At 48.8% G+C, this 26,232-nt stretch overlaps 2 protein-coding genes across 6 annotated transcripts in view; one reads left to right on the top strand and one right to left on the bottom strand.

The window, feature by feature from the left end:
• CCDC187 (coiled-coil domain containing 187) overlaps positions 1-9,135 on the bottom strand; it is a 32,247-nt gene extending 23,112 nt beyond the window's left edge. The window contains exons 1-5 of one of the 4 annotated variants that reach the window (XM_060270129.1): positions 8,932-9,134; positions 6,476-6,971; positions 5,618-5,698; positions 3,247-3,378; positions 1,175-1,830 (exon numbers count right to left, since the gene is read on the bottom strand). In XM_060270129.1, coding sequence (XP_060126112.1) covers positions 1,175-1,830; positions 3,247-3,378; positions 5,618-5,698; positions 6,476-6,821 — 1,215 coding nt within the window. In that variant the 5' untranslated portion in view covers positions 6,822-6,971; positions 8,932-9,134. Of the gene's footprint in view, positions 1-1,174; positions 1,831-3,246; positions 5,495-5,617; positions 5,699-6,475; positions 6,972-8,931 lie in introns of those variants that run through there. The other 3 variants (XM_035114036.2, XM_060270130.1, XM_060270131.1) reach the window with 3 other exon arrangements.
• Positions 9,136-10,104: 969 nt separating this feature from the next.
• GPSM1 (G protein signaling modulator 1) overlaps positions 10,105-26,232 on the top strand; it is a 65,247-nt gene continuing 49,119 nt past the window's right edge. Inside the window, exons 1-4 of one of the 2 annotated variants that reach the window (XM_035113168.2) lie at positions 10,105-10,248; positions 20,694-20,915; positions 22,388-22,523; positions 22,864-23,006. In XM_035113168.2, coding sequence (XP_034969059.2) covers positions 10,187-10,248; positions 20,694-20,915; positions 22,388-22,523; positions 22,864-23,006 — 563 coding nt within the window. In that variant the 5' untranslated portion in view covers positions 10,105-10,186. Of the gene's footprint in view, positions 10,249-20,693; positions 20,916-22,387; positions 22,524-22,863; positions 23,007-26,232 lie in introns of those variants that run through there. The other variant, XM_035113170.2, reaches the window with a different exon arrangement.

Below are 26,232 nucleotides of genomic sequence, written 5' to 3'. Positions count from 1 at the left end.
AAAAAAACCTGGTGCCCTCCAGTTAGAATCTCCTTTCCTGTCATTTGAATCCATTGGTTCAGCTCCTCCCTTCCAGAGCAGCAGAAAACAAGCTTGTTCCATTTTCCATGGGACAGCCCTTTAGATATTTGAAGATGGCTATCATCTCTCAGTCTCCCTTTCTCCAGCCTACCCAGCTCCCTCAGCCATTCCTCTTAAGGCTTGGGTTCCTTTATCAACTTGGTCACCCTCCTCTGTCCACATTCCCATTTGTTAATATTCTTCTTAAATTGCAGCACCCAGAACTGGACCCAGTACCCCAATTGGGATCTGACCAAGGCAGAATAGAGCAGTACTATGACTTCCTTTGATCTGAACACCATACTTCTGTTGATGTAGCTAAAAATAGCATAGAGGGGTTTTTTTTGCTGCTGCATCACACTGTAGACACATGTTAAGCTTGTGGTCTACTAAGATCCATAGATCCTTTTCATAAGTACTACTGGCAAACCAGTTGTTCCCCCCATCTTATATTTGAGCAGCTGGCTATTCCTGCCTACATTTGTCCCTATTGAAAATCATTTTGTTAGTTTGGACCGGCGCTGTGGGTTAAACCACAGAGCCTAGGGCTTGCCAATCAGAAGGTTGGCAGTTCGAATCCCTGTGACGGGGTGAGCTCCCGTTGCTTGGTCCCTGCACCTGCCAACCTAGCAGTTCGAAAGCACTTCAAAGTGCAAGTAGATAAATGGGTACCGCTCCAGCGGGAAGATAAACGCTGTTTCCGTGTGCTGCTCTGGTTCGCCAGATAGTCATGCTGGCCACATGACCTGGAAGCTGTACGCTGGCTCCCTCGGCCAATCATGCGAGATGAGCACCGCAACCCCAGAGTCGGTCACGGCTGGACCTAATGGTCAGGGGTCCCTTTACCTATCCAATCTGTTAAGACCATCTTGAATCCCGATTCTGTCTTCTCCGGCATTACCGTAGCTACCCCTCCCAGTTTGCTGTCATCTGCAAATTTGATGAGCATCTCCTCAATTCCTTCATCCAATTTGTTTATAAAGATGTTGAGGAACACTGGGACCAGGACAGAATCCCGCTGCATTCCCCTTTTTTGCTGCTCTCTCTTGGACTTTTGAATTACAGCTCACCAACCATTCTTTCCACCACTCAAACACACATCTTATATCCTTACTGGGCTCCAGTGACACTTGGTGTACTTTGTGGACGTGCTTCCCCGGTTGAACTTCTCACCCACTTCCTCCTCTGGGTAAGCCTTTCTCCTGCTGCTGTTGCTGAAGGCTTCTTTCTGCTTCCTCTCCACCTCTTTTAGCCTCCTCTTCCTTGCCTCCTGCGCCTCCCTTAAAGCTCGCTTTTCTTCCTGGGCCATCTTTCTCCTTTCTGCCATCTTCTGCACCATAAATTCCCGGACCTCATCAAGATTGTAGGGGATCCTCCTCCTCTGTCCCTCCAACCTGGGCTGGTTCTCCATTCGGGAGGTCTCCTTCATCCTCCCCTTGCGGATGGCTGAGAGTATTCTGGGGCACATCCACCCAGTGTCTGCAGATGCACTGTGGACCTTGGGGGAATCCTTGGTTTCCATCCCATTGGAGCAACCTGCTTTACCCTTGCTTCCAGTTTGCCTTTGCAGATTTCCTGCCTCCCTTTCTAGATCTGAATATTCCTGGCTCCTGCAGCCTTGGCAGATTTTGTTCAATCCTGCAGCACCATCTGCTTCTCCAGCTTCTGCTGTTCCTCTCTCCATGGCATGATCTTTGTGGTGCGTGCCACCTCTCCTTCCTAAAGAGCTTTGTTCTACCTGGGACATGGTCAACAAACCTTTTCCCGGTTCTGTGGAAAGCATAAGAACATCAGAATAGCCTGTTGGATCATGCCAATGGCCCATGTTATCCAGCATCCTGTCCTCACAGGGGCCAAATACCCTTAAGAACCTGGGGATCAAGACAGACTGCCTCTGGAGCAGTCACTTCCATAAGAATCAATCCAAAGGGGGCCCATCCAGTTCAGCATCCTGCCCTCACCATGGTCAACAAGGTGTCCACAAACAGGACCCACTTTCCCTTTCTCTGGTTTCCAGGAACTGGATTTATTTTGTTAAACCACCAGTTAACCACGAGGCAGCAATGCAGCAAACCATGTGTCATGGAACACAGTATGGGAATTGTAGTATGGACAACTCTGAATCCTTGGTTTGAAGCAATGTATGCTGGGAGAGGCAGCAGGGCAGTCTGTGTCTTTAACAGCCCTGGCCGTGTCTCTCTCTGCTTCCCAATTAGCTGCCTGCAAAGGAATGTGTTAATTGCCCTTTCGCAGGAAGAAGACCCAGGTGATACCTGTTACCTCGTGACATGTAAAGGGAGGGGGATGAAAGGCCAAATTAAGGAATCCCTTCCACCTGAGGTCGACTCGCCCTCTACGGAATTAAGAAGGAATGAGGGAAATGTCTTTACCACCTGCCAATATACAATTAGAGAATAAAGTTAAGACAGCTGAAAATGGATGGGTTACATCTAAGGCCATTGGCAAAAGTTAATTGATGTGGTGTTCTCATTGGTGGGATAGCGCAACCCCAGCTGTAAGAGGGGAAGGGGGGGCCTGGGGGCTCTGCCTTCTGACTGTTTGCAAAAGGATGATATTTACTGCCTTACGTATTTATTCTTAGTTAGAGCAAAATTATATACTTATTTTATTGTTTTCTATATCTGTAACCTTATAAGAAATGTGCACCGCTATTTTAAGTTGTATGTTTTATACTTTTTAAATAAATCCTTGAAAAGGAATATTGTTTGGACCCTGAGTGCTTGTCCAGGGTGGGGCAACTAGTCCAGTCCCTTAACCAATTGGCCACATACTGAGTGTTAGGCTGCACAAGCGAGTGGGCCTGGGTTTGAGTAGAGAAACCAAACCAGTTGAATTTCTGCCTGCTTCATAAGGAGTAGCCAGAGGCTTGCAACCTAGTAACAAGACGGAGAGCTATCCCTTTTAGACTCTCTGGCCAGGTGCGAGTAAGAAAGGGTGGTGATAGCGAACTACTGATAATTGTTTTGACTACGGTTCACAAGAGACGTGCCGAGTTGTGTGTTTCCCACCAGCTGCCCAAGTCAGGAGATTGGCTGGGAGGGGCAAGTAGGAGCCAGCATTCATTACACCATGCTTGTTTCAGTGGAGATCTATTTTCACAATTATTTTTAAAGCTTTGCTCTCAAGAAATGGGAGTGGGGAGGAAATGTCAAAGGAGGACCATACCTGGGGTGCCCTTTTCTGCCATCCATAGAGAGCTGCTGTTCCCCGGCTTTGGGTATTTCTGGGGTTGGCCCAGGATCCTCCTGGCCAGCTTCTGGCCTTCCCTCCAGGCAGAAGGACCAAATAAATGGGCTCCTAGATTAAACACAGCAGGAAAAGGGTCTTTGAGGAGTGAGACACTCTCCAACTGCATTTGTACCTGCAAAAACTCTGGAACTCCCTCCTTATTGACATCAGGCAAGCACCTTCACTGAAATCTTTTCAGCACCAGCTAAGAACAGTTTTCTTTAGACACGCCTGTCTAGGTGTTTAGAAAGCTGATGTGCGTTCAAATCTATTCTCACACTATTATTAACTCTTCAGATGTACTAAATTACCGTTGTTACAGATAGTTTTGTTTTGTCTTTTTTTGTAAATCACTTGGAGGGTTTCTTCTATGATCAAGCAGGGTTGTGGACAACGTAAGGATAGCCTGCTGGATCAGGCCAGTAGCCCATCTGGTCCGGCCTCCTGTCCTCACAGTGGCCAACCAAATGCATCTTGGGAAACCTGCAAGGAGGGTTCAAGCACAAGAGCCCTCTCCCCTCCTGTGGTTTCCAGAAGCAACTGGTATTCAGAAGCATTGACCATGGAGGCAGAGTAGAGCCATCCTGGCTAGTAGCCATTGATAGCCCTCTTCTCCATGAATTCTATTCCTTGTTTAAAGCTCTCCTTCACTGGAAGTTTTAAGTGGATGTTGGATGGCCATCTGTCAGGGATTGTTCAGCTGTGATTCCTGTTAAAGACCGGCAAGACTGAACCTGGCTTAAAAGCCAACTATACCAGTTGAACTCAGCAGAGTAGCGCAGGCACAGCGGAAACTTCTTGGTTGCAAGATGAAAGCAAGTTGCAGGAACACAGGTACTCACTGCCACTAGTACTGTGTAACTATATACAGCTTTATTTACAAGAACAAAACAACAAACGGTACATAGATCAGTACTTCTATCTCTCTACAACACAATAACCACATCAGAAACACACCACCAACATAGCTGCCAAGTTATCCCTTTTTTTAAGGGAAATTCCATTACTGTATGCTGAATAGGCTTCCTCGCGAGAAAAGGGAAAACTTGGCAGCTATGCACCAACTCTCCACACAACCCCACAAATTCACCCTTAGTCTAATAAGGTTACTGAACCAATCACCAAGCTGTTGCTAAGGCTCTATCACTAGGCAAATTATCCAGCCCTGGAGATTGCTGAATCACTCTTCTGGGCATGTTGCCAGCTATTAATTGTTATATGACCAGATGCACGTACTCACACAGTGAAAAAACCTCAACAATTCCTGCATTGTGGAGGGCTGGATTAGATGACACTTGGGTGTCCCTTCCAACTCTACAATTCTAGGATTCTTTGCCCACCTACCTGAGCCTCCTTCCCCGCTCCTCCTTCCCATGAATAGATGAATATTTTACAGCCAGTGTGGCTTAATTTTTCATTAACTGCTTCAAATCACTAATTCATCATGGTGCTAAGCACTTTGCCTCTGACCTCTGACTTCCCATCCATCTCACCACTGACAAACGACGAAAGGGACCTTCCTGGGGACTGATGCTGACAGGTTCCCTTGATGAATGTGGGTGGTGGCAGCCCTCCCTGCAAGGGAGGCACGCTAGTCATTTTTCAGACCACTCGTTAAAACAAAGCAGGAGGGAGGAGGAAATTATTGTCTATTTCATACATTTTAAACAGGGTTCAGCGAGCAAAAAAAAAAACCCCTCTGCTGATGGACCAGAAACAGGGGATAAGTTTACAAAGTTATGCCTGGCATAGGGGGAAAAAATAGATAGAGAAAAGTTTTCCTTCCTGTCTCATAACACCAGAACTTGTAAGAATCCAATGAATCTGAAAGTTGGAAGGTCCAGGACAGATAAATGAAAGTCGTTCTTAGTTAAACTGATGGCCACCAACTTCAATGGCTTTAAAATAGGATTAGACAAATTCACGGAGCAGGGAAGGTTTATCAATAGCTAACCCTCATGAGAGAATCAGTGTGGAAGGTGTAGTGGTTAGAGTGTTGGTTGGGAAACTGGGAGAGCAAGGTTCAAATCCTTCCACTTGCACATGAAGCTCACTGTGTGGCCTTGGGCCAGTCACTTTGCCTCTCAGCCTAACCACCTTGCAGGGTTGTTGTTGTGGGGATTAAATGAGGGGGGGCATGCTTGTGTTGGGAAATAACTGGGGAATACCAGTTAATCCTGAAGTCCTGCAAAAGAAAAGAAAAAATGGCTAGCTGGCTGCATGGAATCAAAAAGCATGAAATGCAGGAATGAATGAATGAATGAAGAATTGGTCCAAGCAGCACACATGCAGTCCACCATGACTTTACCTCTCTCTTTCCGAGACATCTCAGGGGGAGGAATAATGTGCGATTTGCGCCTCTTCTCCTTTCCTGGCATTCCTCTGCGACCTTCACCAGTGAGAAAAGTCACACAATACATTAAACTCAGATTTTGACAATGCACCACAAAACCACAAATAAATATATATTTTGGGCAGATTCTCCAGCAGCCAAATCCTGCTATCACTTGGACATCCCAGCACCTTCTTTCCATCAAAGAGTTCTGGGAACTGTAGTTTACCTCATGTTGCCCTGCAGTTCCCAGCAACCACCAGCAGATTACACTGCCCAGAATTCTTTGCATGGGGAAATGTTCTTTGAATGAGCACACAGCCGTTACAAGTGAACTGGTGCAACATTAATAATTTTGACAAAATGGGCAAATTCCTGCACAAGAACAGCTATTAACCATGGTGGTTACTCTCTATCAGAAGCAGTAGTCCTTTGAATACCAGTTCCTTGAAGCCACAAGAAGGCTGATCATGTGCTCGCATCCTGCTTGTGGGCTTCCCATAATGGGCACCTGGAGGGCCACTGTGAGAACAGGAGCCTGGACTAGATGGGGCCCCTTGGCCTGATAAACCAGGGCTCTTCAGGTGCTCTTGTGAAACCTCCAGGCCAAGAGGCAACCTATCTTGATTCCTAGGTTGTTAGAGGCATTTGACCAGTGAGAACAGGATGCTGGACTAGATGGGCCATGGACCTGATCCAGCAGGCTCTTCCTATGCTCTTAATAATAATCCTTTGCAGGGATTTCTGCATTGCAGGAGGTTGGACTATATGATCCTGGCGGTCCCTTCCAATGCTACAATTCTGAGTCCAAAGCAATTACCTGTGTTAACTCACCTTCAGAAGCTGGATCCGGAGTGTCAACAATGTGGGCAGCCACCTTGCCAACCTTCCTCTTGAGAGGCCTTGTACCCAGAGTGGGGGCTCCCTCACCAGGACAAGGGGTCTTGGGCCTCCCCCCTCCCAGAGCACGGACAAGACACCGCCGTTGCTGCTCCAGTATCCGCTGCTGCAACTCCTGAAGCTTCTTGTCTGGAGGGAACTTGCCTTTGAGAGCCTCCAACAACTTCTGAGCAATATGGCAATGTCCCGGGATGCTGGCTTTAGATTTTGCCAGGTGGCCACCACCCTCCATCCCCCAGCCTTCAGCTGGGGGGACCAAGGAAGATGGGCAGAGCTCCATGGACCCCCTTCCGATGGATGGATCTTGGCAAGATGAAGCAAGCTGGGAGTCTCGTTGAGGGGCCAGCCTCTAGCCCAGAGTCACAGGATCCAAGGCCCCAATCCTGGGTGAAGGGGTATCTTGTCCATCCCAAAGGAATCCTCCTTCAGCCTAAGGAAAAAGCCAGGAGAGTCATTGCAGAGTCCCTTCCACCCATTTGCAGAAGAGAGGAATCCAACAGGTGCAGCTTCCCAAGCAGGTAGGAGCAAGGAAAGGAGCTGGGTAATTCAGAGCTGGCCCTGGCGTTTGGCTGCCTAAAGGGGAGGTCAAGGTGACTCTCTGCCTGGACTGGCGGTGGGAAGCAGAAGCTCTGAGACCCTTAGCACCATTCAAAACTTCATTAAACACAATGGGTAGAGGGGAAAAGGATTAGTTTCTGAATTGTACAATATAGTGCTTAATGTAAATTATGGATCTATGGAACAGCTTAAAAAGATACAGGAGTTGGATATTGGCACACAAATTGTTCCTGAGGATTGCAATAAAATTTCAGAATGGCAACCATTAAGGTCTGTTTCCAGTTTTCTTAAGGAAAACTCCTTGAAATCACTACACAGATGGAACTGCATTCCTTTCCAAACGTAAAAATAATAATAATGTTTTCTTCTGTATCACCTTATTGGTGTAGTGATTAGACAATAGAGTGTCGGGGTAGGACCTGGGAAAGACCAGGGTTCATCCATGAAACACACTGGGTGATATCTTGGGCCAGTCACTCACTCTCACCCTAGCCTCCCCACTCTCCATTTAATCCTCCCAAGGCCAAGAGAGCTTCATGGCCGAGTGGGGGGATTTGAACCCTGTGCTCTCCCAGGTCTGAGCTTACAATGGAAAGGTTCGCAACATTAACACCCCTGAAGGTAACAGGTTTGGATTCAAGTAGAAATCAGGCATGGCTCTGTCTCCCAGCTGCCCAGCCTGCAATCTCACATAACTCAACTCCCAACGGTGGCTTTTGTCCTAACTACCAAGGGCGAAGGTGCAGGGTGTCAAGGAGCAGTTTGCCAACAGCACTGCTCGAGCACCGGACAGACGGCGGCAGGATCCTCCACTCACGGCTGCAGCAGCGCAATGACGGCAGCTCATGCCACCACGGCCGGGGGCGGTGGGGCGAGCCCCCCCGCGAGGTGCCATCTTATCACCCCCACCCCTCCTTCCTCCGCCACTGCTAACTACCAGTTGAGGGAAGAGGACTCACCCATTTGTCATCTGGCACAGAGCCACTTCCTTGGTTACTTTAACTACCGATACTTAGGCCATTAGCTCACCAGGAATCTAGCCTGGCTATTTCAGAAATTAAACCAGTACTGGATCCAGGAATTAGAAGGGGGCTCAGGCCAGGGGTGCCAATCTGAATAAAAGATGGGGGTGCAGGTAAGCCCCGCCCCACATATTTGATCACATGCCTCAGCAATACCCATCAACTTGGGGGAGGACGGCCCCAAATCTTTTATGGGGCGGAGCAGAAGGGACCTTGGTCCCCAGGAATTGACTCCTATGGGTCAGGCATACAGTCTAATACCCTCCCCAAATGAATAACAATATTTTAAAACGCCACAGAGGCAGAGACTCATAAATAAATAAATGGGATTTCTTTGTGGGTTACCTGCCTCTCACCAGGACTTCCTGCTGCAGGATTTGGCTAACATTTCATGCCTGGGTGAGGAAACGCATTTCAGGATCTGTATCTCTGCAACATATAGTTATGCTATGGACTCCTGCAAGAGGCAGGTGTGGCTGTCTATTTAGATGGCTTTTTAAAATTAAAGGAGAAGTGGGCTATTGATGGTTACAAACTAGTCTTGATAGCTATCCTCTGCCTCCATAGTCTGCAGGAGGGCAGAGGGCTCTTGTGTTCTGGTCCTGCTTGCTGGTTTCCCACAATGGGAATCTGGTTGGCCACTGTGAGAACAGGTTGCTGGGCTGGATGAGCCACTGGCCTGATCCAGCAGGCTCTCCTTATGCTCTTACAGTTAAAACAGATCATAGATTCACAGAATTGTAGGGATTCCAAGCGTCACCCTTTAAAAACCTGATAAAATAAAGGATACTGTATTTATTTGCAGGTTACCTGTCTCTTCCTGTGACTTCCTGCTGCAGGATTCGGCTAACATCGCATGTCCTGGATCAGTGAATGTGTCTCGGGATCCCTTCCTCTGCATATGCGGAGAGCATATGTGGGGCATTTCATCGCTTTTTCTCTGCTGGCAACAGGCAACACACGCCTCCGGTTTATGTTTTCCCTGACAGCAGCTGTGTGTATCAACACTTGCCTGCCTGGGCTTGCCAGTCCCTGGCACTTCCTTCAGTTGGAAGGAAAGACGAGGAGGAGGACCTTGGCAGCATGCAGAGTCAAGCCTGCACACCTCCCTTTCTGCTGCTCTCTTGTCTTAGTTTGATGCTCTGGGCCCGGAGAATAGGCATTCCACAAAGCTTAATGTTAAACTGTGGAACTCCCTCCAGCAGGAGGCATTGAGAGCTACCAACCTAGATGGCTTTTTAAAAGCAATGCTTCTGGATACATACCAACTGCTGGGAACAGCAGGCGGTAAGAGGGCTCTTCTGCTCAAATCCTGCTTGTGGGTTTCCCTAAGGGGCATCTAGCCCTACAACGCATTCCTGACAGGTGCATAGCTGCCAAGTTTTCACTTTTCTCGCGAGGAAGCCTATTCAGCATAAGGGAAAATCCCTGTAAAAAAGGGATAACTTGGCAGCTATGCAGGTGGCCATCCAGCCTCTGCTTAGAAACCTCCAGTGAAGGAGAGTCCAACACTTTCAGAGACCACAGAATCACAGTGGGAAGGGACCCCGCCAAGGGGTAAGCAAGGCAAGAATCCTAGCTGGCCCAGGATGGGGAAACGGCGGCCACCTGCGGCGAGGCCCCTGTGCGTTCAGCAGTGGGACCTTCATATTTAAATTTTAAATCCAAAGCCGGAGATGGGGTAGAATGGGAAAGACGTTGCAAAGGAATCAAGTCCTTTAAATTCAAGACAAGTTTCCAGTCCTCATGACCCAAGAGGATTTTATTTTGGGGGGGCGCTCGGGGTGGTTGTGGGGAATATAGCCCTGCGTCAACCAGCCCCCCAACTTCATCCTTACAGTTAAGCTTACTTTCTGTATTCGAGGTAGGGAGACACAAGCGCCCGCCCTCCCGCGAAAGCGCGCAGGAGGGCGGGCGGGAGAAGAGGTGGGCGTTGACGTCAGAGCCGGGGGCGGGTCGCCCTGCCTCCAAATAGTCGGGGGTGCGGGTGAGCCGCCGTTGCCGGCCGGCTGGAGACGGAGGAGGTGCTGCCCGCCCCTGCTAGTCTGCCTGCCCTCCCGCAGCGATGTCCCTGCTGGCCCCCGAGAACGCCTCGCCGGAGACCCCAGACAAGAGATTGCATTCCAGGTAGGGCAGAGTGGGGGCTGGACAGACAGCCGAGGCGAGGGGCGCCTCCTCCTTTTCGCTACCCCCCTCAGCGCTTTGCGTTCGGGGGCGAAAGCTTGCCGGGTTCCAGGAGACATGGGGCTCCTCCCCGCTCGGGCCTTGGGAGGTTTTCCAGGAAAGAAGGATGGTTCCCTCGCCCTCGGGGCTGGAGAGAGCCCCCTCCCCGTTTCCCCTTTGCGGGGTCACCCTAACCCCAGGACCGTCTGCATCTCGCGCGCTCTCTGTGTGGTTCTTAGCCATTAATAGGAAATAGTCTACAGTATTTCCTTTTGGGGTGTTTGGAGGGAAGTGTTCCCAAGGAGCTTTGCTGCTGGTTGCAATAGAGGGTCTGCCGAGTCGGACCGCTACAGGTTCCAGCACTCACTGGCAGCAGCTATCCGGAGTTTCGGGCAGAGGAAACTCTTCTCCCCTCCAAATATATATATAAAGTAAGGTTCTGCTTCTCCTGGGATGAATTAAATAGGAATGAAGGATTGCGCCTTCTACCGAGCCAGACTGCTGTCCCATTTAGCTTAGTGTAGTCTACTACACGGACTGGCAGCGGCTCTCAAGAGTTTCAGGCAGTGGGGCATGCTCAGCCCTTCCTCCGAAAAGTACAGTGAAGTTCTAGTCCTCATGGTTCCGAATAAAGGACTTAATTAAACAGGAAGCATAGGGGCCTTCCACACCGTAGCTTGTGGGTGCACCACTGGGGATGCTTTGCAACCCACGGTGACCCCCAAAATAAATTGGGTGAAGCAGGGCTGGACAGCAGTGAGGATCCTGAGGTGCTTGACTTTTTCTTAGGATGTCCTAATGAGATCCTGGAGTCATAGGCTGCACCTGCATTTAAAGTGCTGCAATACCACTTTAAGACAGCTTCCCCTAAAAACTCCTGGGAATTGTAGTTTAAGGGTGCTGAGAGTTCTTAGGAGATTCCTCCACACCCATCCCAGAGCTGCAGAACCTAGTTCCCTGGGGAAGAATTAAACCACTCTGGGAATGGGGAACAGGGGCCTCCTGACAACTCAAAACCCCATAACAAACGGTTCCCATGATTTTTGGGAAATCGGCCACAGCTGTTTAAAATGGTATATAATCCATTTTGTTTAAAGAGCCACATGTTTAAACAGCCACAGCTGTTTAAAATGGTATATAATCCCGCTTTAAATGTCTAGTGCTGGTAAGGCCTCAGAAAAACTGCAGGTGTGTATCTGTGGTTCTTGCATTCCAGGGGGTTGGACTAGATGACCCTTGGGCCTTTCAGCTCCATGATTCCATGATGATTAAGGGCCTGATTTTGCAGAGTCAGAAATGCTGGGGTGTGCTTTAATTGTGTATTGCAGTGAAACTCCAGGATTTCTAAAAAGGCCTTGGGTGCTGGGTCTGTGTCCGGGGGAAGACCACCCTGCAAAGGGGGGTGGGTGGTAGAGAGAGCATAGCCATTGTAGCTAGTATCCATTGATAGCCTCTGCCATGTCACCTCTTCCCTCTCTTTTTCTCTGCCTGGAACCCTGGAGAGCTGTTGATGCTACCGGCCAGAGCAGGAAATGCTCATTTGCATTGGGAAGCTCCCTTATGTACTGAGTCCAACAAGCCCAGCATTGCTTACTTCGACCATCAGCAGCTCTCTGGGGAAAGTCCTAGTCCTCATGGTTCTGAAGAAAACATAACCCGGGGCGTTCTGCATGCAGCACAGATGCTGTGCCACTGAGCTACAGCCCTTCTAGGTTGGACTGAGTTGACTGCCTGCGTTCCTGTGCCATTTGGAAGCCATTTTCCATGGCCAGAGAAGCCTAGACCAGGGCTACTATCTCGCTGCTGGATCAGGCAGCTGTTTCTCTGGGCCACAAGCTGCCTTGCTGCCCCACCCCTTGGCCCAGAAACCACAACCATGTTGGATTTGGAACCTGGTCCCTAGAATGTGGGCTCCTCGGGGAGGCGGGAGAGAATGTCAAGCGTGAACAGAGGCGAGCAACCACTTTTGGAGGGGGCCAGTGTTTCCTTTTCCTTAGCAATCCTCTACTTAGCGAACATAAAATTACAGGGTTCATTCCAGGGACCTGCAGTGAGGCAGCTTCTGGATTTACAAGATTTGCCAGGAGAGGAGAGTCCATGATCCCCAAGCCCCCATGCAATGCTTGCCTGATACTGGAGCATATTTCTCTCTCCTGTTAGAACTCCTGGCTCCCCTTTAAACAGAAAAATAATTACGGGGGGCAAGGGGAGTTTTTTAAAGAAGAGTCTGCTGGATCTGTCCAGCATCCTGTCCTCACAGTGGCTGAACAGTTGCCTGGGGAAACCTGCAATCAAGACCCGAGCACAAGAGCAACACTCTCCTCTCCTGCGTTTCCCAGCAACTGCTGAGAAGCATTGCTGCTTCTAACTGTGGAGGCAGACAATAGCCATTGCGGCTAGTAGCCTTGACAGCCTTCGCCTCTTCCAAGAAATTACCTAATCCTGTTTTAAAACCATCCAGGATGGAGGCCATACTGCCTCCTGCAGGAGGGAGTTCCATAGTTTTGGGCCAACAACTATTCCATCATGGGATTTGAGTTACTTACCTGATTGTGTATATGTGTGTGTGTTTTTTAAAAAATATAGATGGTTTTTTTTTAATGGCATTCAGGGCGGATAAAAGAAAGGGCTTCTCCACGCAGCACATAGTTAAACTACGGAACTGTCTCCTGCAGGAGGAAGTGATGGGCACCAACTTGGGTGGCATTGAAAGAGGTTTAGGCAGATTCACAGAGGAGAAAGTTATCTGGGGCTGCTTGCCAGGATGGCTGTGCTCTGCCTCCACAGCTGGAGGCAGCAATGCTTCTGAATCCCAGATGTTGGAAACCGCAGGAGGGGAGAGTTGCTCTTGTGCCTGAATCCTGCTTGTGGGCTGCCCATAATGGGCATCTGGTCCTCCACTTATGTGGAGAGGATGTGAGGGTAAATGGGCCACTGGCCTGATTCTTCTAATACTCTTATGGAACCTCCAGGTCCAGAGGCAGTTTAACTGAATTGCTAGGTTCTATCTATGGGGTATTTGGCCACTATGAAGAAAGGATGCCATTGGCCTGATCCAGCAGGCCTTAAGTTACTCTTGTTTGCATTGGTGCTGTTCCCACCCCCAGCTCTTTCCAGATCCTTCCACGTCTCTTGCGTATTGAGTAGCTTCTGAAGGAGCTTGCAAGAAAGCAGGGCCGGCCCGTAGGCAGGGCTGGGTGGCGCAATGCACCAGGGCGCCGGACTGCCAGGGGCGCCGAGCCGCTGCGTCCGCGGCAGTCGTCCGGCGCCCGAGCCGTGTGGCGCCTGAGGCGCCCGCCGGAGTCCACCACAGCCGCGCAGTGTGGGAGGGGGCAAGGGCTGACGCTCCCGACGTTCGGGAGACCTTTGCGCACGCGCAAAGCGGGGCGCATGTGCACAGCGCGGCTGTGGACTCCGGCAGCCGCCGTGCAGGGCACATGCGCACAGCGCGGCTGTGCTCAAAGGTCTCCCGAACGTCAGGAGTTGTCCGGCGCCCGCCAGACAGCCGCGAGCCGCAACGACGACTGTGGGAAGAAGGAGGTAGGCCAACTAAGGCCACCTTGTGTGAGCCCCTCCCCTTCAAAAACCAGGAAGTGCCCAAATCTGAACGTGAGCACACAAAGTTACATTATACCAGCTGCCTAGTACCCAGCCTGGTGCCCTGGCCTAAAACGCCCATCATCCCCTGACAGCACATTTGTGCTAGCTGAGGAAGCCAGGACTTGCATTCAAAAACATGTGGACGGCATCAGGTTGGGGAAGACTGGTCAAATGGCCCAGCTAACTCCAAAGGCAGCAGCTCTCCACAATCTTGGACTGAACTGTTTCCCCATCTCCTGTAATAATAATATTTGTTTTTATTGTTACCCTGCCCATCTGACTGGGCTGCCACTCTGATATCCTTTAGCTAGAAAGTGAACTTGAGACTTATGTAGTCAAATTATAAGTTCTGTCACTAAGTTATCACAGGGCGATAGATAGCTTAGTGATAAAACTTTAGAAAATCCAGTACCAATGGTATTTGACTCCATACAAAGTTTTTTTATTTTTATTAACTCCATACAAAGTAATTTTATTGCAAGATTAATTAGATAGTAGTAGTAATAATAATAATAATAATAATAATAATAATAATAATAATAATTTATTATTTATACCCCGCCCATCTGGCCGGGTTCCCCCAGCCACTCTGGGCGGCTTCCAACAAAATATTAAAATACAAAAATCCATCAAACATTAAAAGCTTCCCTAAACAGGGCTGCCTTGAGATGCCTTCTAAAGGTCTGGTAATTGTTGTTCTCTTTGACCTCTGGTGGGAGGGCATTCCACAGGGTGGGTGCCACTACCGAGAAGGCCCTCTGCCTGGTTCCCTGTAACTTGGCTTCTCGTAGCGAGGGAACCGCCAGAAGGCCCTCGGTTCTGGATCTCAGTGCCCAGGCAGAACGATGGGGGAGGAGACGCTCCTTCAGGTATACTGGCCAAGGCCGTTTAGGGCTTTAAAGGTCAGCACCAACACTTTGAATTGTGCTCGGAAACGTACTGGGAGCCAATGTAGGTCTTTCAGGACCGGTGTTATGTGGTCTCGGCAGCCGCTCCCAGTCTAGCTGCTGCATTCTGGGTTAGTTGCAGTTTCCGGGTCACCTTCAAAGGTAGCCCCACATAGAGCGCATTGCAGTAGTCCAAGCGAGAGATAACTGGAGCATGCACCACTCTGGCAAGACAGTCCACGGGCAGGTAGGGTCTCAGCCTGCGTACCAGATGGAGCTGATAGACAGCTGCCCTGGATACAGAATTGACCTGTGCCTCCATGGACAGCTGTGAGTCCAAAATGACTCCCAGGCTGCGCATCTGGTCCTTCAGGGGCACAGTTACCCCATTCGGGACCAGGGAGTCCTCCACACCTGCCCGCCTCCTGTCCCCCACAAACAGTACTTCTGTCTTGTCGGGATTCAATCTCAATCTGTTAGCCGCCATCCATCCTCCAACCGCCTCCAGGCACTCACATTGCCTGGCACTCACATTGCCATAAAGCTCCAAAATATTACCATGAAATTGTTTAAAAGACAGGGGAAGTCTTGGGAGCACAGTATTATTAAATTTAGTCTCTGCTGCTTAAGCTTGGGGCAAGGAAGACAGCACCTCAAGTTTCAGATAGGTTTTTAAATATCTAGGTTTTAAAATATTCCTGCGGTTTTCCGCAACTGGTCTTTGGAAACATTGCCCCTTCCGACTGTGGAGGCAGAGCAGAGCCAGGGTTACCAGTAGCCACTGAGAAGCCTTACCCTCCACAAATCTGCCCACTGCTCTTCTAAAGCTGTCCGAGTTGGTGGCTGCTTCTGCCTCCAGTGGGAGGGAGTTCCACAGTTTACCTATGTCCTGCTGCCTCCCTTGGGAAGCAGCAGTTGTGGTGTGTCCTGCCCGGGGCCCGAGTGACGTTCAAAGGTTCAGCAATTTGTTGCTTTCTCAGTAAACAGTTTATTGCCTTTGTAATTACTGTGGTGGCAGGCTGCTTTTTCTGGTGTGGCAAGTGAGTTCCCTGCCACAACAAAGGGTGGGTTGCTTTCTGCCCCCCCCCCCCATTCCACTGCCCTCCTACTTTCTCCCAGATCCTGGCATGCCCTCCTGGTGGTTGTGTTATTGTGGGTGAGGAGTTGTTTAAGATTGGGTGGCTGTCTGTAGGCAATGAAAGGTCTTCCTCCCAGAGCTTGAGAAAGAGAACTGTCATTGTCTAGGAGAGGTTGTAGATCTCTGATGATGCGTTGTACTGTTTTAACTTGGGAGCTGTATGTGATGACTAGTGGTGTTCTGTTATTTTCTTTTTTGGGTCTGTCTTGCAGCAAGTTCTCTCTGGGTATCAGTCTGGCTCTGTTGATCTGCTGTTTAACTTCATCAGGTGGATATTTTAGTTCTAAAAAGGTTTGCTGTAGATCTCTTAGGTGAGAGTCTCTGTCTGTAGAGTTGGAACAGGTGCGGTTGTAACGTAGGGCCTGGCTGTATACGATGGATTGTTTGGTATGTTTGGGATGGTAGCTAGAAGCATGTAGATATGTTTGTCGGTCAGTTGGTTTTCAGTATAAGGTGGTGTCTATACGCCCACCCTGTGTTTTTATAGTAGTGTCCAAAAAACGTATTTCTTGCATAGATTGGTTCATTTGTTTGGTTGATGGTGGGGTGAAAGTCATTGAATGTCTGGTGGAAGGTTTCCAGGGTCTGTTGACCATGTGTCCAGATAATAAAAATATCGTCAATGTATCGCAGGTACAAGAGAGGTTTGAGTGGGTAGGAGTTTAGGAAACATTCTAAATCTGCTGTGAAGATGTTGGCATACTGTGGGGCCATGCAGGTGCCCATGGCTGTGCCGCTGATCTGGAGGAACAAGTCATCACCATATTTAAAGTGGTTGTGGGTAAGGACAAAATGGCAGAGTTTGGTAGCAAAGTCCGCTGTGATTTTATCTGAAATGGTGTTCCTTATGGCTTGTAAACCATGTGTAAATCGCAGGCTTGTATGTGTGGAGTGTGTTTTACTTTGAGGGGTGGTTTGGGGACCTCGGCACACAAAAAAACAGTTTGTTTATGTTTATGTTTCCTGTTTTCTTTCCCCAAGCAGAGATAATATGTAAGTGTGGTGTCAGCTCCCTAAAAAGGTCAACAACTCTGGGAAATGGGGGGGGGGCGCGCCAGAGGGATCTTTGCACCATGGCGCCAGATATGCTTAAGACGGCCCAAATCTTAGCACAATTTAAATAAAGAAGAGTGAAGCAAACACATGCACACTACTCATGCGAGCTGGGAACAGAGATAGCATTATGGGATTCCGGGGGACAGATGCACAGGGTGGGCAGAGAAGCATTCCCAGAAGCATGGTGGCAGCATCAGAGAAACAATAGTGTCTTTAAGAAATGTGGACAGAAGACAAGCTCTTGTCAGAATTTGGCCAGCTGGGAAAGGGTCAACAGGGTGACTGTCAACTTCAGTTTGTCTGGAGTTTCACATTTCCCTTCTCTTATCTTTAAGAGTTTTACTCCTGCATTGTAGGGGGTGGGGCTAGATGACCCTACAGTTCTACAATCCCATGAGTCTGTTGACTTAATGCAACAACAAATCAATGCAATAGGGGGGGGAAAGAAGTGCAAAAAAAGCAGTGTGTGATATCTGGGAGAGACTTCCTATTAGGTTGAGAGAGGACTTGAGGCCGTTGGCTGAACTAAATTTCATGTTGTACTGTGGAGAGGGAGTCCTCTGTGCCTGTATTTAGAACCACAGAACCGTAGAGTTGGAAGGGACCCCCCCCCCCAGGCTCATCTCGTACAATGCTCCACAGTGCAGGCATCACGACCAAAGCATCCAACCTCTTTTTAAAGATCTCGAATGAAGGAGAGTTCACCACCTTCCGAGGTCATAGAATCATCAAATTGCAGAGTTGAGGGAACCCCAGAACAGTCCAGCACTCTGCAAAGCAGGAATCACAGCTAAATCACAACAGCAACTTGTGACATATAAGACAAAATCTTGCCAAAAGAGCACATAATTTTCCAGGACCCTCCAAGCCTTTTGGCAACACTTATTTTTATTTTTATTTTATCATCATTATCATCACCACCACCACCATCCTCTTATTTCATTTCATAATGTATGTAAAACAGAGAACCATTATAACAACAGATGAAAATTAAAAGATGGAAAAACAAAACTATAAGGTACATAGAATGAGTACAGTTGCACAGGTAGCAAAGTTCCAGTAAAGAATCATAGAATTGGAAAGGATCCCAAGGGTCATCTAATCCAACCCTCTGCAATGCAGGAATATCAGCATTATGAGATTATCAAGTCTAGTTCCAGATTTTCCAGGCTTGGAATGAGGTTGCCTTGAAAATGAAATGTCTGCTATATATGTCCTAAAACAGGCATTCCCAAACTTAGGCCCTCCAAATGTTTTGGACTACAATTCCCATAATCCCTGACCACTGGTCCTGTTAGCTAGGGATCATGGGAGTTGTAGGCGAAAACATCTGGAGGGCCACAGTTTGGGGGTGCCTGTCCTAAAAGAATGCCAAACTCCTGTGTAAAGTGCCTGGCGGTTTTAGTCCTCATTGATTATCAAATTTGGTGTAATTTTTTCTATTATAGCTATATTCCAGAGTGGTCCCAAGGGCCCAGTGTAAGATTTTGGGCTGTTTTCCATTGATCTTCTATATCCTTTTTGAGGTGAGGCGGCCAGGAGGGCTGTGCTAACTCTGGGGAGGAAGGAAGGTTTGCGCAGCGAAGTCTGTTGAGCATCTGGTTGCCATTAAAGACCCAAGTGGGTCAGAGTGCCTCAGAGAGAGGAACAGGAGAAGCTCCCCCTGTAATTATCCAGAGCAAACCCTGACCATGTGATCTGCAAACGGATGTACAGGGCCTGGACGCCGTGTTCCTGGCGAGATGAAAAGAGCAGCTCCCTGGCAGCCGGCCGGACTTGGCAAGGGCTGTCATCATGGATGGATTGAGCCCAGCCAGAAGCCAGCCCAGGCACCTTCTGCACCACACTGGGTTGCTGTGGTTAGCTAATACAGCCTCTGATTTCTCACACTCGGAGGAGCGGCCCAGAGGTTGCTTGGTGTTGCAGAGGCTGCTTTCCAGAGTAACCAAAGAGCTGGAAGACCAATTTTCAGCATCCTTAAGAAAATGCCATCCAGTCCAGTATTCACTTCTCACAGTTTCCAAATGCCCCTAAGAGCCTAGGAGTCCAGATAGACTGCCTCTGGGCCTGGAGGATAGACACTAGGGCTAGTAACCATTGATAGCCTTCTCCATGAATTTGCCCAATCCTTTTTTAAAGCCATCCAGTTTGATGGCCACCACTGCCTTCGATGGCAGTGAGTTCCACAGTTTAACTATGCATTGTGTGAACAAGAACTTCCTTTTGTCTATCCTGAATCTGAATGATCACCTTCTGCATTTTCCCTTCTGGGTGACACATGGCTTGCGAGTAAGTCCCCTTTCCCATGACCTTCAGGAGCCCTCCTCCATTTTCTTTCACCATGGGGGTTGCAATCAATCAATTCCCCATCCCACGCCAACCTCTGTTACTCAACAGTGAACCCTGCGTTTGATCAACACAGCTTGTTGAGGTTAATCGATTTTGGCTAATGTGACACCCAATGAACAGTGTCTGCTTTGCTGTGCTTGGAGTCCTCATTTGCCTTTTATTTTATTTTTAAAATGAACACCCTGCCTTTCTGCTTCAAGGATGAGCTTTCAGAGCAATGCATAATGATGGATAATCAAAATGAGTTTTAGACAACGGCAGATAAAAAGGAAAAGACAGCAATGAGTTAGCAGTAAAAACATACTATTTCATTTCTTCAATTTATATACTACCTTTAATCAAAAGACACAAATCTCAGTAGATATACATATTGATAATGTGATCTTGGCAGTGCACATCATCATGGGAACTCAATGGGAAACAGCCTAAAATCTGACATTGGGCATTTGGGACCCCTCACGATGGACTATAGCTATAATAGAGAAAATTGCACTTAACTGTGATTTTGATGAGGGCTAGACCCTCCAGCAAGGGACCCAGGTGGCGCTGTGGGTTAAACCACAGAGTCTAGGGCTTGCTGATCAGAAGGTTGGCGGTTTGAATCCCTGCAACGGGGTGAGCTCCTGTTGTTCGGTCCCAGCTCCTGCCCACCTAGCAGTTCGAAAGCACGTCAAAGTGCAAGTAGATAAATAGGGACCGCTCCAGCGGGAAGGTAAACGGCGTTTCCGTGCGCTGCTCTGGTTCGCCAGAAGCAGCTTTGTCATGCTGGCCACATGACCCGGAAGCTGTCTGCGGACAAACGCCAGCTCCCTCGGCCTATAGAGCGAGATGAGCGCCGCAACCCCAGAGTCGGACACGACTGGACCTGATGGTCAGGGGCCCCTTTACCTTTACCTTAGAACCTCAAGACACTTTTAAAATGGTTTGGCATTCTTTTATGAAATAATGCAGTGAGACCATCATTTTCAAAAAACAACCCTTTTCACAATCCTGGCATACCGGGAACAAGACTCATCAGATATGCTGATATTCCTGCATTTTCAAGGGTTGGATAATAAGATGACCTTTGGGATACTTTCCGATTCTATGATTCTTTCCTGAGACTTGGGTATTTTAAACCCTGTGCTACTGGACTCATTCTACATTCCAGTTTTATGGTTTTTTCTTTTTCATCATCCTTTAATTTCCATCTGCTGTTCTCATACATTTATATAAAGTGATACACACACACACACACACACACACACACACACACACACACATCCCCAGAAATATCCGAATGTCAGTGCACAAAAAAACTTAAGCAAGATAAAAACCTGAACAATACTAGTAATAAATAACTATAATAATATATTTGCTGTACATGTTTGCCCCCATAGGATGGAAGCCTCTTGCTTGGAGCTGGCCCTGGAAGGAGAGCGTTTGTGCAAAGCCGGGGATTTCAAGGCTGGGGTTGCCTTCTTTGAAGCGGCTGTTCAGTTGGGAACAGAGGACCTGGAGACACTCAGTGCCATCTATAGCCAGCTGGGCAACGCCTACTTCTACCTGAAGGAGTATGGCAAGGCTCTGGAATACCACAGACATGATCTCACCCTAGCTAGGTAAGTGTCCTGCTGCCAGAAGTATGTGTTTATTCTCTCATTATGAACATCAGAAGAGCCCTGCTGGATCAGGCCAATGGCCCATCTAGCCCAGCATCCTGTTCTCACAGTGGCCAAATACCCCAAACAACCTAGGAATCTAGATAGTCTGTCTCTGGAGCTCTTGAGGTCCCATAAGAGTGTCAGAAGAGCTTGGCTGCTGGATCAGGCCAGTGGCTCGCCTAGGCCAGCATCCTTTTCCCATGACGGCTGAACAATTGCCTCTAGGAGAAATCAGCAAGCAGGATCCGAGCACAAGAGGCCTCTCCCCTCCCGTGGTCTCCAGCAACTGGTATTCAGGAGCATTGCTGCCTTCATTGTGGCTAATATCCATCAATAGCCTTCTTCATCCTTTAATCTCTCCACTCCTTTTTTAAAGCCATCCAAGTTGGTGGCCGTCACTGTCTCCTGCAAGAAGGAGTTCCGTAGTATCTGTCTGGCAACGGTCAGCTTCATCCATGCCATGCATATTTTTTATAAACTTTCCTGCATTGCAGGGGGTTGAACTAGATTACCCTTGATTAACATTATGGGCTGTATATATTGGCTAGAGTTAGGACTGGCTGTTATGCTCAGTTTCCTTGAAATAATGGATAGACATTTGTGGGTGGTGAGAGCAACAACAAATACATATAATATACAAAGATTATATAATTTGCCTACGAAATCAGCAGCAGGTACCTTCAATGTATTCCGTTCAGCACCTGCTGAAAACATTCAGGTGCTTAGAAAGTGGATGTGAATTTTAATCTGTTTTAGTATTTTATCTTTTTGTATGTTTTGAAATATAGTAGTGTAAAATTTTATTGTTTTACCTTTTGTAAACAGGTTTGGGGGGGGGGTTTCCTTACAATCAAGTGGTGTGTATACATTTTGTGAAATATATATTCCACAATAGTTCATCGATGTCTGTTTTTAACTTAGTTACAGGTAGGTAGCCGTGTTGGTCTGACGTAGTCGAAACAAAAAATAAATTAAAAAATTCCTTCCAGTAGCACCTTAGAGACCAACTAAGTTTGTCATAGGTATGAGCTTTCATGTGCATGCACACGAAAGACAAACTTAGTTGGTCTCTAAGGTGCTACTGGAAGGATTTTTTTGTTATTTTTTGTTTTTAACTTATTATTCTACAATTTGGGGAGGGGGAGTTTCTGTAAACCACTGAAGTGTGTGTGTGTGTGTGTGTGTGTGTGTGTGTATAATGACAAATATTTTTGTTAATAAAGGACATTATTAAAAGTGGATTGAAATGGAATCAAAAGTCAATGGTTACCTAGTCAGAGGGAAGGGAAGAAAGGACAGAAGGAGACAGAAAGAAGGAAGGGAAGGGCCCCATTGGGGTGCTTCATTCCTTCCCATCCCTACCTGGGTCTTCTTTGTGGTTTTGCTGGAGTGGAGCCACCCAGGACTTGCCTTCTGCTTTCTCTCTGCAGGACCATTGGGGACCGCATCGGAGAGGCCAAAGCCAGTGGCAACCTGGGAAATACGCTGAAGATCCTCGGGCTATTTGATGAGGCCCTGGTCTGTTGCCAGAGACACCTGGACATCTCCCAGGAGCAGGGAGACAAGGTACCTGCACACTAAAAATAACACCACAGGAGGGAAGAAATGCTCTGGGGCCTGATCCATCATGGCCTGATCCATCATGGCTCCTCATATGGATGTCAACAGTGATAGCAGAGCTTCCATGCCCAGGGGCAGTCTTCCTGTGAATGACAAGTTGGGGTGGGTGCTGCTGTTGAGCTCAGGTTCTGATTGTGGGTTTTCCATAATGGCTACCTGGTTAGCCAATAAGGACAAGATGCTGGACTAGATGGGCCACTAACCTTATGCATCCATGCTGAAATCAACCAGTGTAAGAGAGAAACCCAAGACAGCATGAATACCTTTTCTCCCCCACCTCTTCTAGGTTGGAGAGGCGAGGGCGTTATACAATATTGGGAACGTCTACCACGCCAAAGGCAAGCAGCTGTCTTGGAGCTTGCCCCAGGAGCCCAACTACTTGCCCAAGGAAGTCCAGGAGTGTTTGGAGAAGGCTTCCCAATTTTACGAGTGAGTGGCAACCCCATATTGAGGCAGTGAGCCTAGAATTATAGAATTGTAGAGTCATCTAGTCCTTGCAATGCAGCTCCAGTGCACCTAATATCCAGCGGAGGCCGGGCTGCGGGGTCTTTGTAAAAATGCCCCATTCTCTTTCAGCCTCACTTCATTCAAAGATGCTACCCTTGTTGCTCGCCTGCTGTGCCTCAATGCCCCCTTTCATGTGAGATCTTCCGTCCTTGAGGATGGCCCCCTCACCAGAAGAGCCTGCTGGATCAGGCCCATGACCCGTCTGGTCCACCAGCCTGTACTTGCAGTGGCTGAACTGTTGCCTGTGGGAAACCAGCAAGCAGCATTTGCTCACAAGAGCGCTCTCCTTCCTGTGGTTTCCAGCAACTGCTGTTCAGAAACATCATTGCTTCCGACCATGGAAGCAAAGCATAGCCGTTGGGGCTGGTTGCCATTGACAGCCCTCTCCTCCTCCATGAATTTGTCTACTCCCTTTTTAAGGCCATCTAAGTTAGTGGCCATCACTGCCTCCTGTGGGAGGGAGTTCCATAGTTTAACTAAGAAGTATTTGTTTTTATCATTCTGTCCTGAATCTTCCGCCATTCAGCTTCATTGGATGTCCACCAGTTGTAGTCTTAGGAGAGAGAGAGAGAGGAAAACTTTTCTATATCTGCTTTAACTTTTCTATATCTGCCAGGTCAATGATCCACAAGACCACTGCCATCCACAACCTGATTGTGGATGGAGGCTTTGGCCTGGCATGTGTGACAGAGACCTGGCTGGATGAAGCAGATGGGCCTGTCCTTGCCGCTGCTTGTCCACCAGGTTTCTCTTATGCACAGCAACCCAGGCCATCTGGGCGGGGAGGGGGGGTTGTAGTGATTTTTAGGAAGTCATTAGTTTGTACCAGGCGTCCTATTGGTGAGACCAGGTTTTCTGAGTGCATATTCTGGAATTTGGGCAATAAGGGCAGTACAGGATTCCTTTTGATGTACCGACCTCCCCGCTGCACCAAGGATTCCCTGCCCGAGCTGCTTCAGGTCGTGTCGGATGTGCTCCTGGAGACACCTGGCCTGGTTGTCTTAGGGGATTTTAACATCCATGCTGACACGACCTTACAAGGAGCCGCACGGGACTTCGTGGAAAGCATGGCCTCCATGGGGCTGTCCCTGAATAAGTCTGGCCCAACTCATAGCCGCGGACATGCCTTGGACCTGGTGTTTACCTCTATGGATGGTGGTGATCTGACACTAAGTAAAAGCGAAACTAACGAAGTGCCATGGTCAGATCACTACCTGGTGCAACTGGACTTCTCCGCGACCCTTCCCCTCTGCAGGGAGGTGGGACCTATTTGGATGGTCCGCCCCCGCCACTTAATGGATCCAAATGGTTTCCAAAGAGTGGTAGGGGATGTCTTATCCCATGTTGATGGCCTTTCAGCCAATTCCCTGGTGGCCCGCTGGAATGTGGAGTTAACCAGGGCTATTGACTGTTTGGCTCCGAAGCACCCTCTCCGATTGCATGGAGCCCGGACAGCCCCGTGGTTTTCCCCAGAGCTGAGGGTGATGAAACAGTCGTTGAGACGGCTAGAGCGCCGGTGGCGGAAAACTCATTCTGAATCCGACCAAACACGGGCTAGAGCTCATCTTCAAGCCTTCCAAGTGGCAATGGCGACGGCGAAGAGGACCTTCTTCACCGTTTCTATCGCATCTGTAGAAAACAGCAGCAGGAGACTGTTCCAGGTGGTTCGCAATCTATCTGAACCACCTTCGTCATCAGGGCCTGGTAGGGACCCCAATATCTCCTGTAATGCTTTTGCAAAGTTTTTTGGAGATAAAGTCGCTCAGATTCAGAGGGAGGTAGACTCCACTGTGGGAGCAGGGCCGGGGCAGGAAAGTGCTAGAGTCCTGTCTAGTCATGTTTCATGGGATCAATTTCAATCTGTTACCTCCAAGGATGTGGACAGGCTGCTTGGACAAGTGAAACCAACCACCTGTCTCCTTGACCCTTGCCCATCCTGGCTAATAAAAGCAAGCCGGGAAGGGCTGGGCGATGGGCTTTGCAGGGTAGTAAATGCTTCCCTCTGTGAGGGAGTATTCCCAGACCCGCTGAAAGAGGCTGTCATTAAACCGCTTCTTAAAAAACCATCTTTAGATGCAGCTAATTTGGCCAACTATCGCCCAGTCTCAAATCTTCCATTCTTGGGCAAGGTGATTGAGCGAGTGGTTGCTGAACAACTCCAGGCACACCTGGAAGAAGCGGACCATTTGGATCCCTTCCAGTCAGGATTCAGGCCTCATCATGGGACTGAAACTGCCCTGGTCGCACTGGTTGATGATCTCCGGCGGGCTAGAGACAAAGGTGAGAGCTGCTTCCTAGTCCTGCTGGATCTCTCAGCGGCTTTTGACACCATCGACCATAACATCCTTCTGGACCGTCTAGAGGGGTTGGGAGCTGGGGGCACTGTTATACAGTGGTTCCGCTCCTTCCTCCTGGGCCGTGTTCAGAAAGTGGTGGTGGGGGATGAGTGTTCAGACCCCTGGCCTCTCACTTGTGGGGTGCCTCAGGGTTCTGTCCTCTCCCCCATGCTTTTTAACATCTACATGCAGCCGCTGGGAGAGATCATCCGGGGTTTTGGGCTGGGTGTTCATCAGTATGCGGATGATACCCAGCTCTACCTCTCTTTCAAATCAGAACCACTGAAGGCAGTGAAGGTCCTGTGTGAGTGCCTGGAGGCGGTTGGAGGATGGATGGCGGCTAACAGATTGAGATTGAATCCTGACAAGACAGAAGTACTGTTCGTGGGGGACAGGAGGCGGGCAGGTGTGGAGGATTCCCTGGTTCTGAATGGGGTAACTGTGCCCCTGAAAGACCAGGTGCGCAGCCTGGGAGTCATTTTGGACTCACAGCTGTCCATGGAGGCGCAGGTCAATTCTGTGTCCAGGGCAGCTGTCTATCAGCTCCATCTGCTACGCAGGCTGAGACCCTACCTGCCTGCAGACTGTCTAGCCAGAGTGGTGCATGCTCTAGTTATCTCCCGCTTGGACTACTGCAATGCGCTCTACATGGGGCTACCTTTGAAGGTGACTCGGAAACTACAACTAATCCAGAATGCGGCAGCTAGACTGGTGACTGGGAGCGGCCGCCGAGACCAAATAACACCGGTTTTGAAAGATCTACATTGGCTCCCAGTATGTTTCCGAGCACAATTCAAAGTGTTGGTGCTGAC

The sequence above is a fragment of the Zootoca vivipara genome, chromosome Z (assembly GCF_963506605.1).
Source record: "Zootoca vivipara chromosome Z, rZooViv1.1, whole genome shotgun sequence".
In the NCBI taxonomy this organism is placed as follows: domain Eukaryota; kingdom Metazoa; phylum Chordata; class Lepidosauria; order Squamata; family Lacertidae; genus Zootoca; species Zootoca vivipara.
This window is presented reverse-complemented; position numbering and strand designations above follow the sequence as displayed.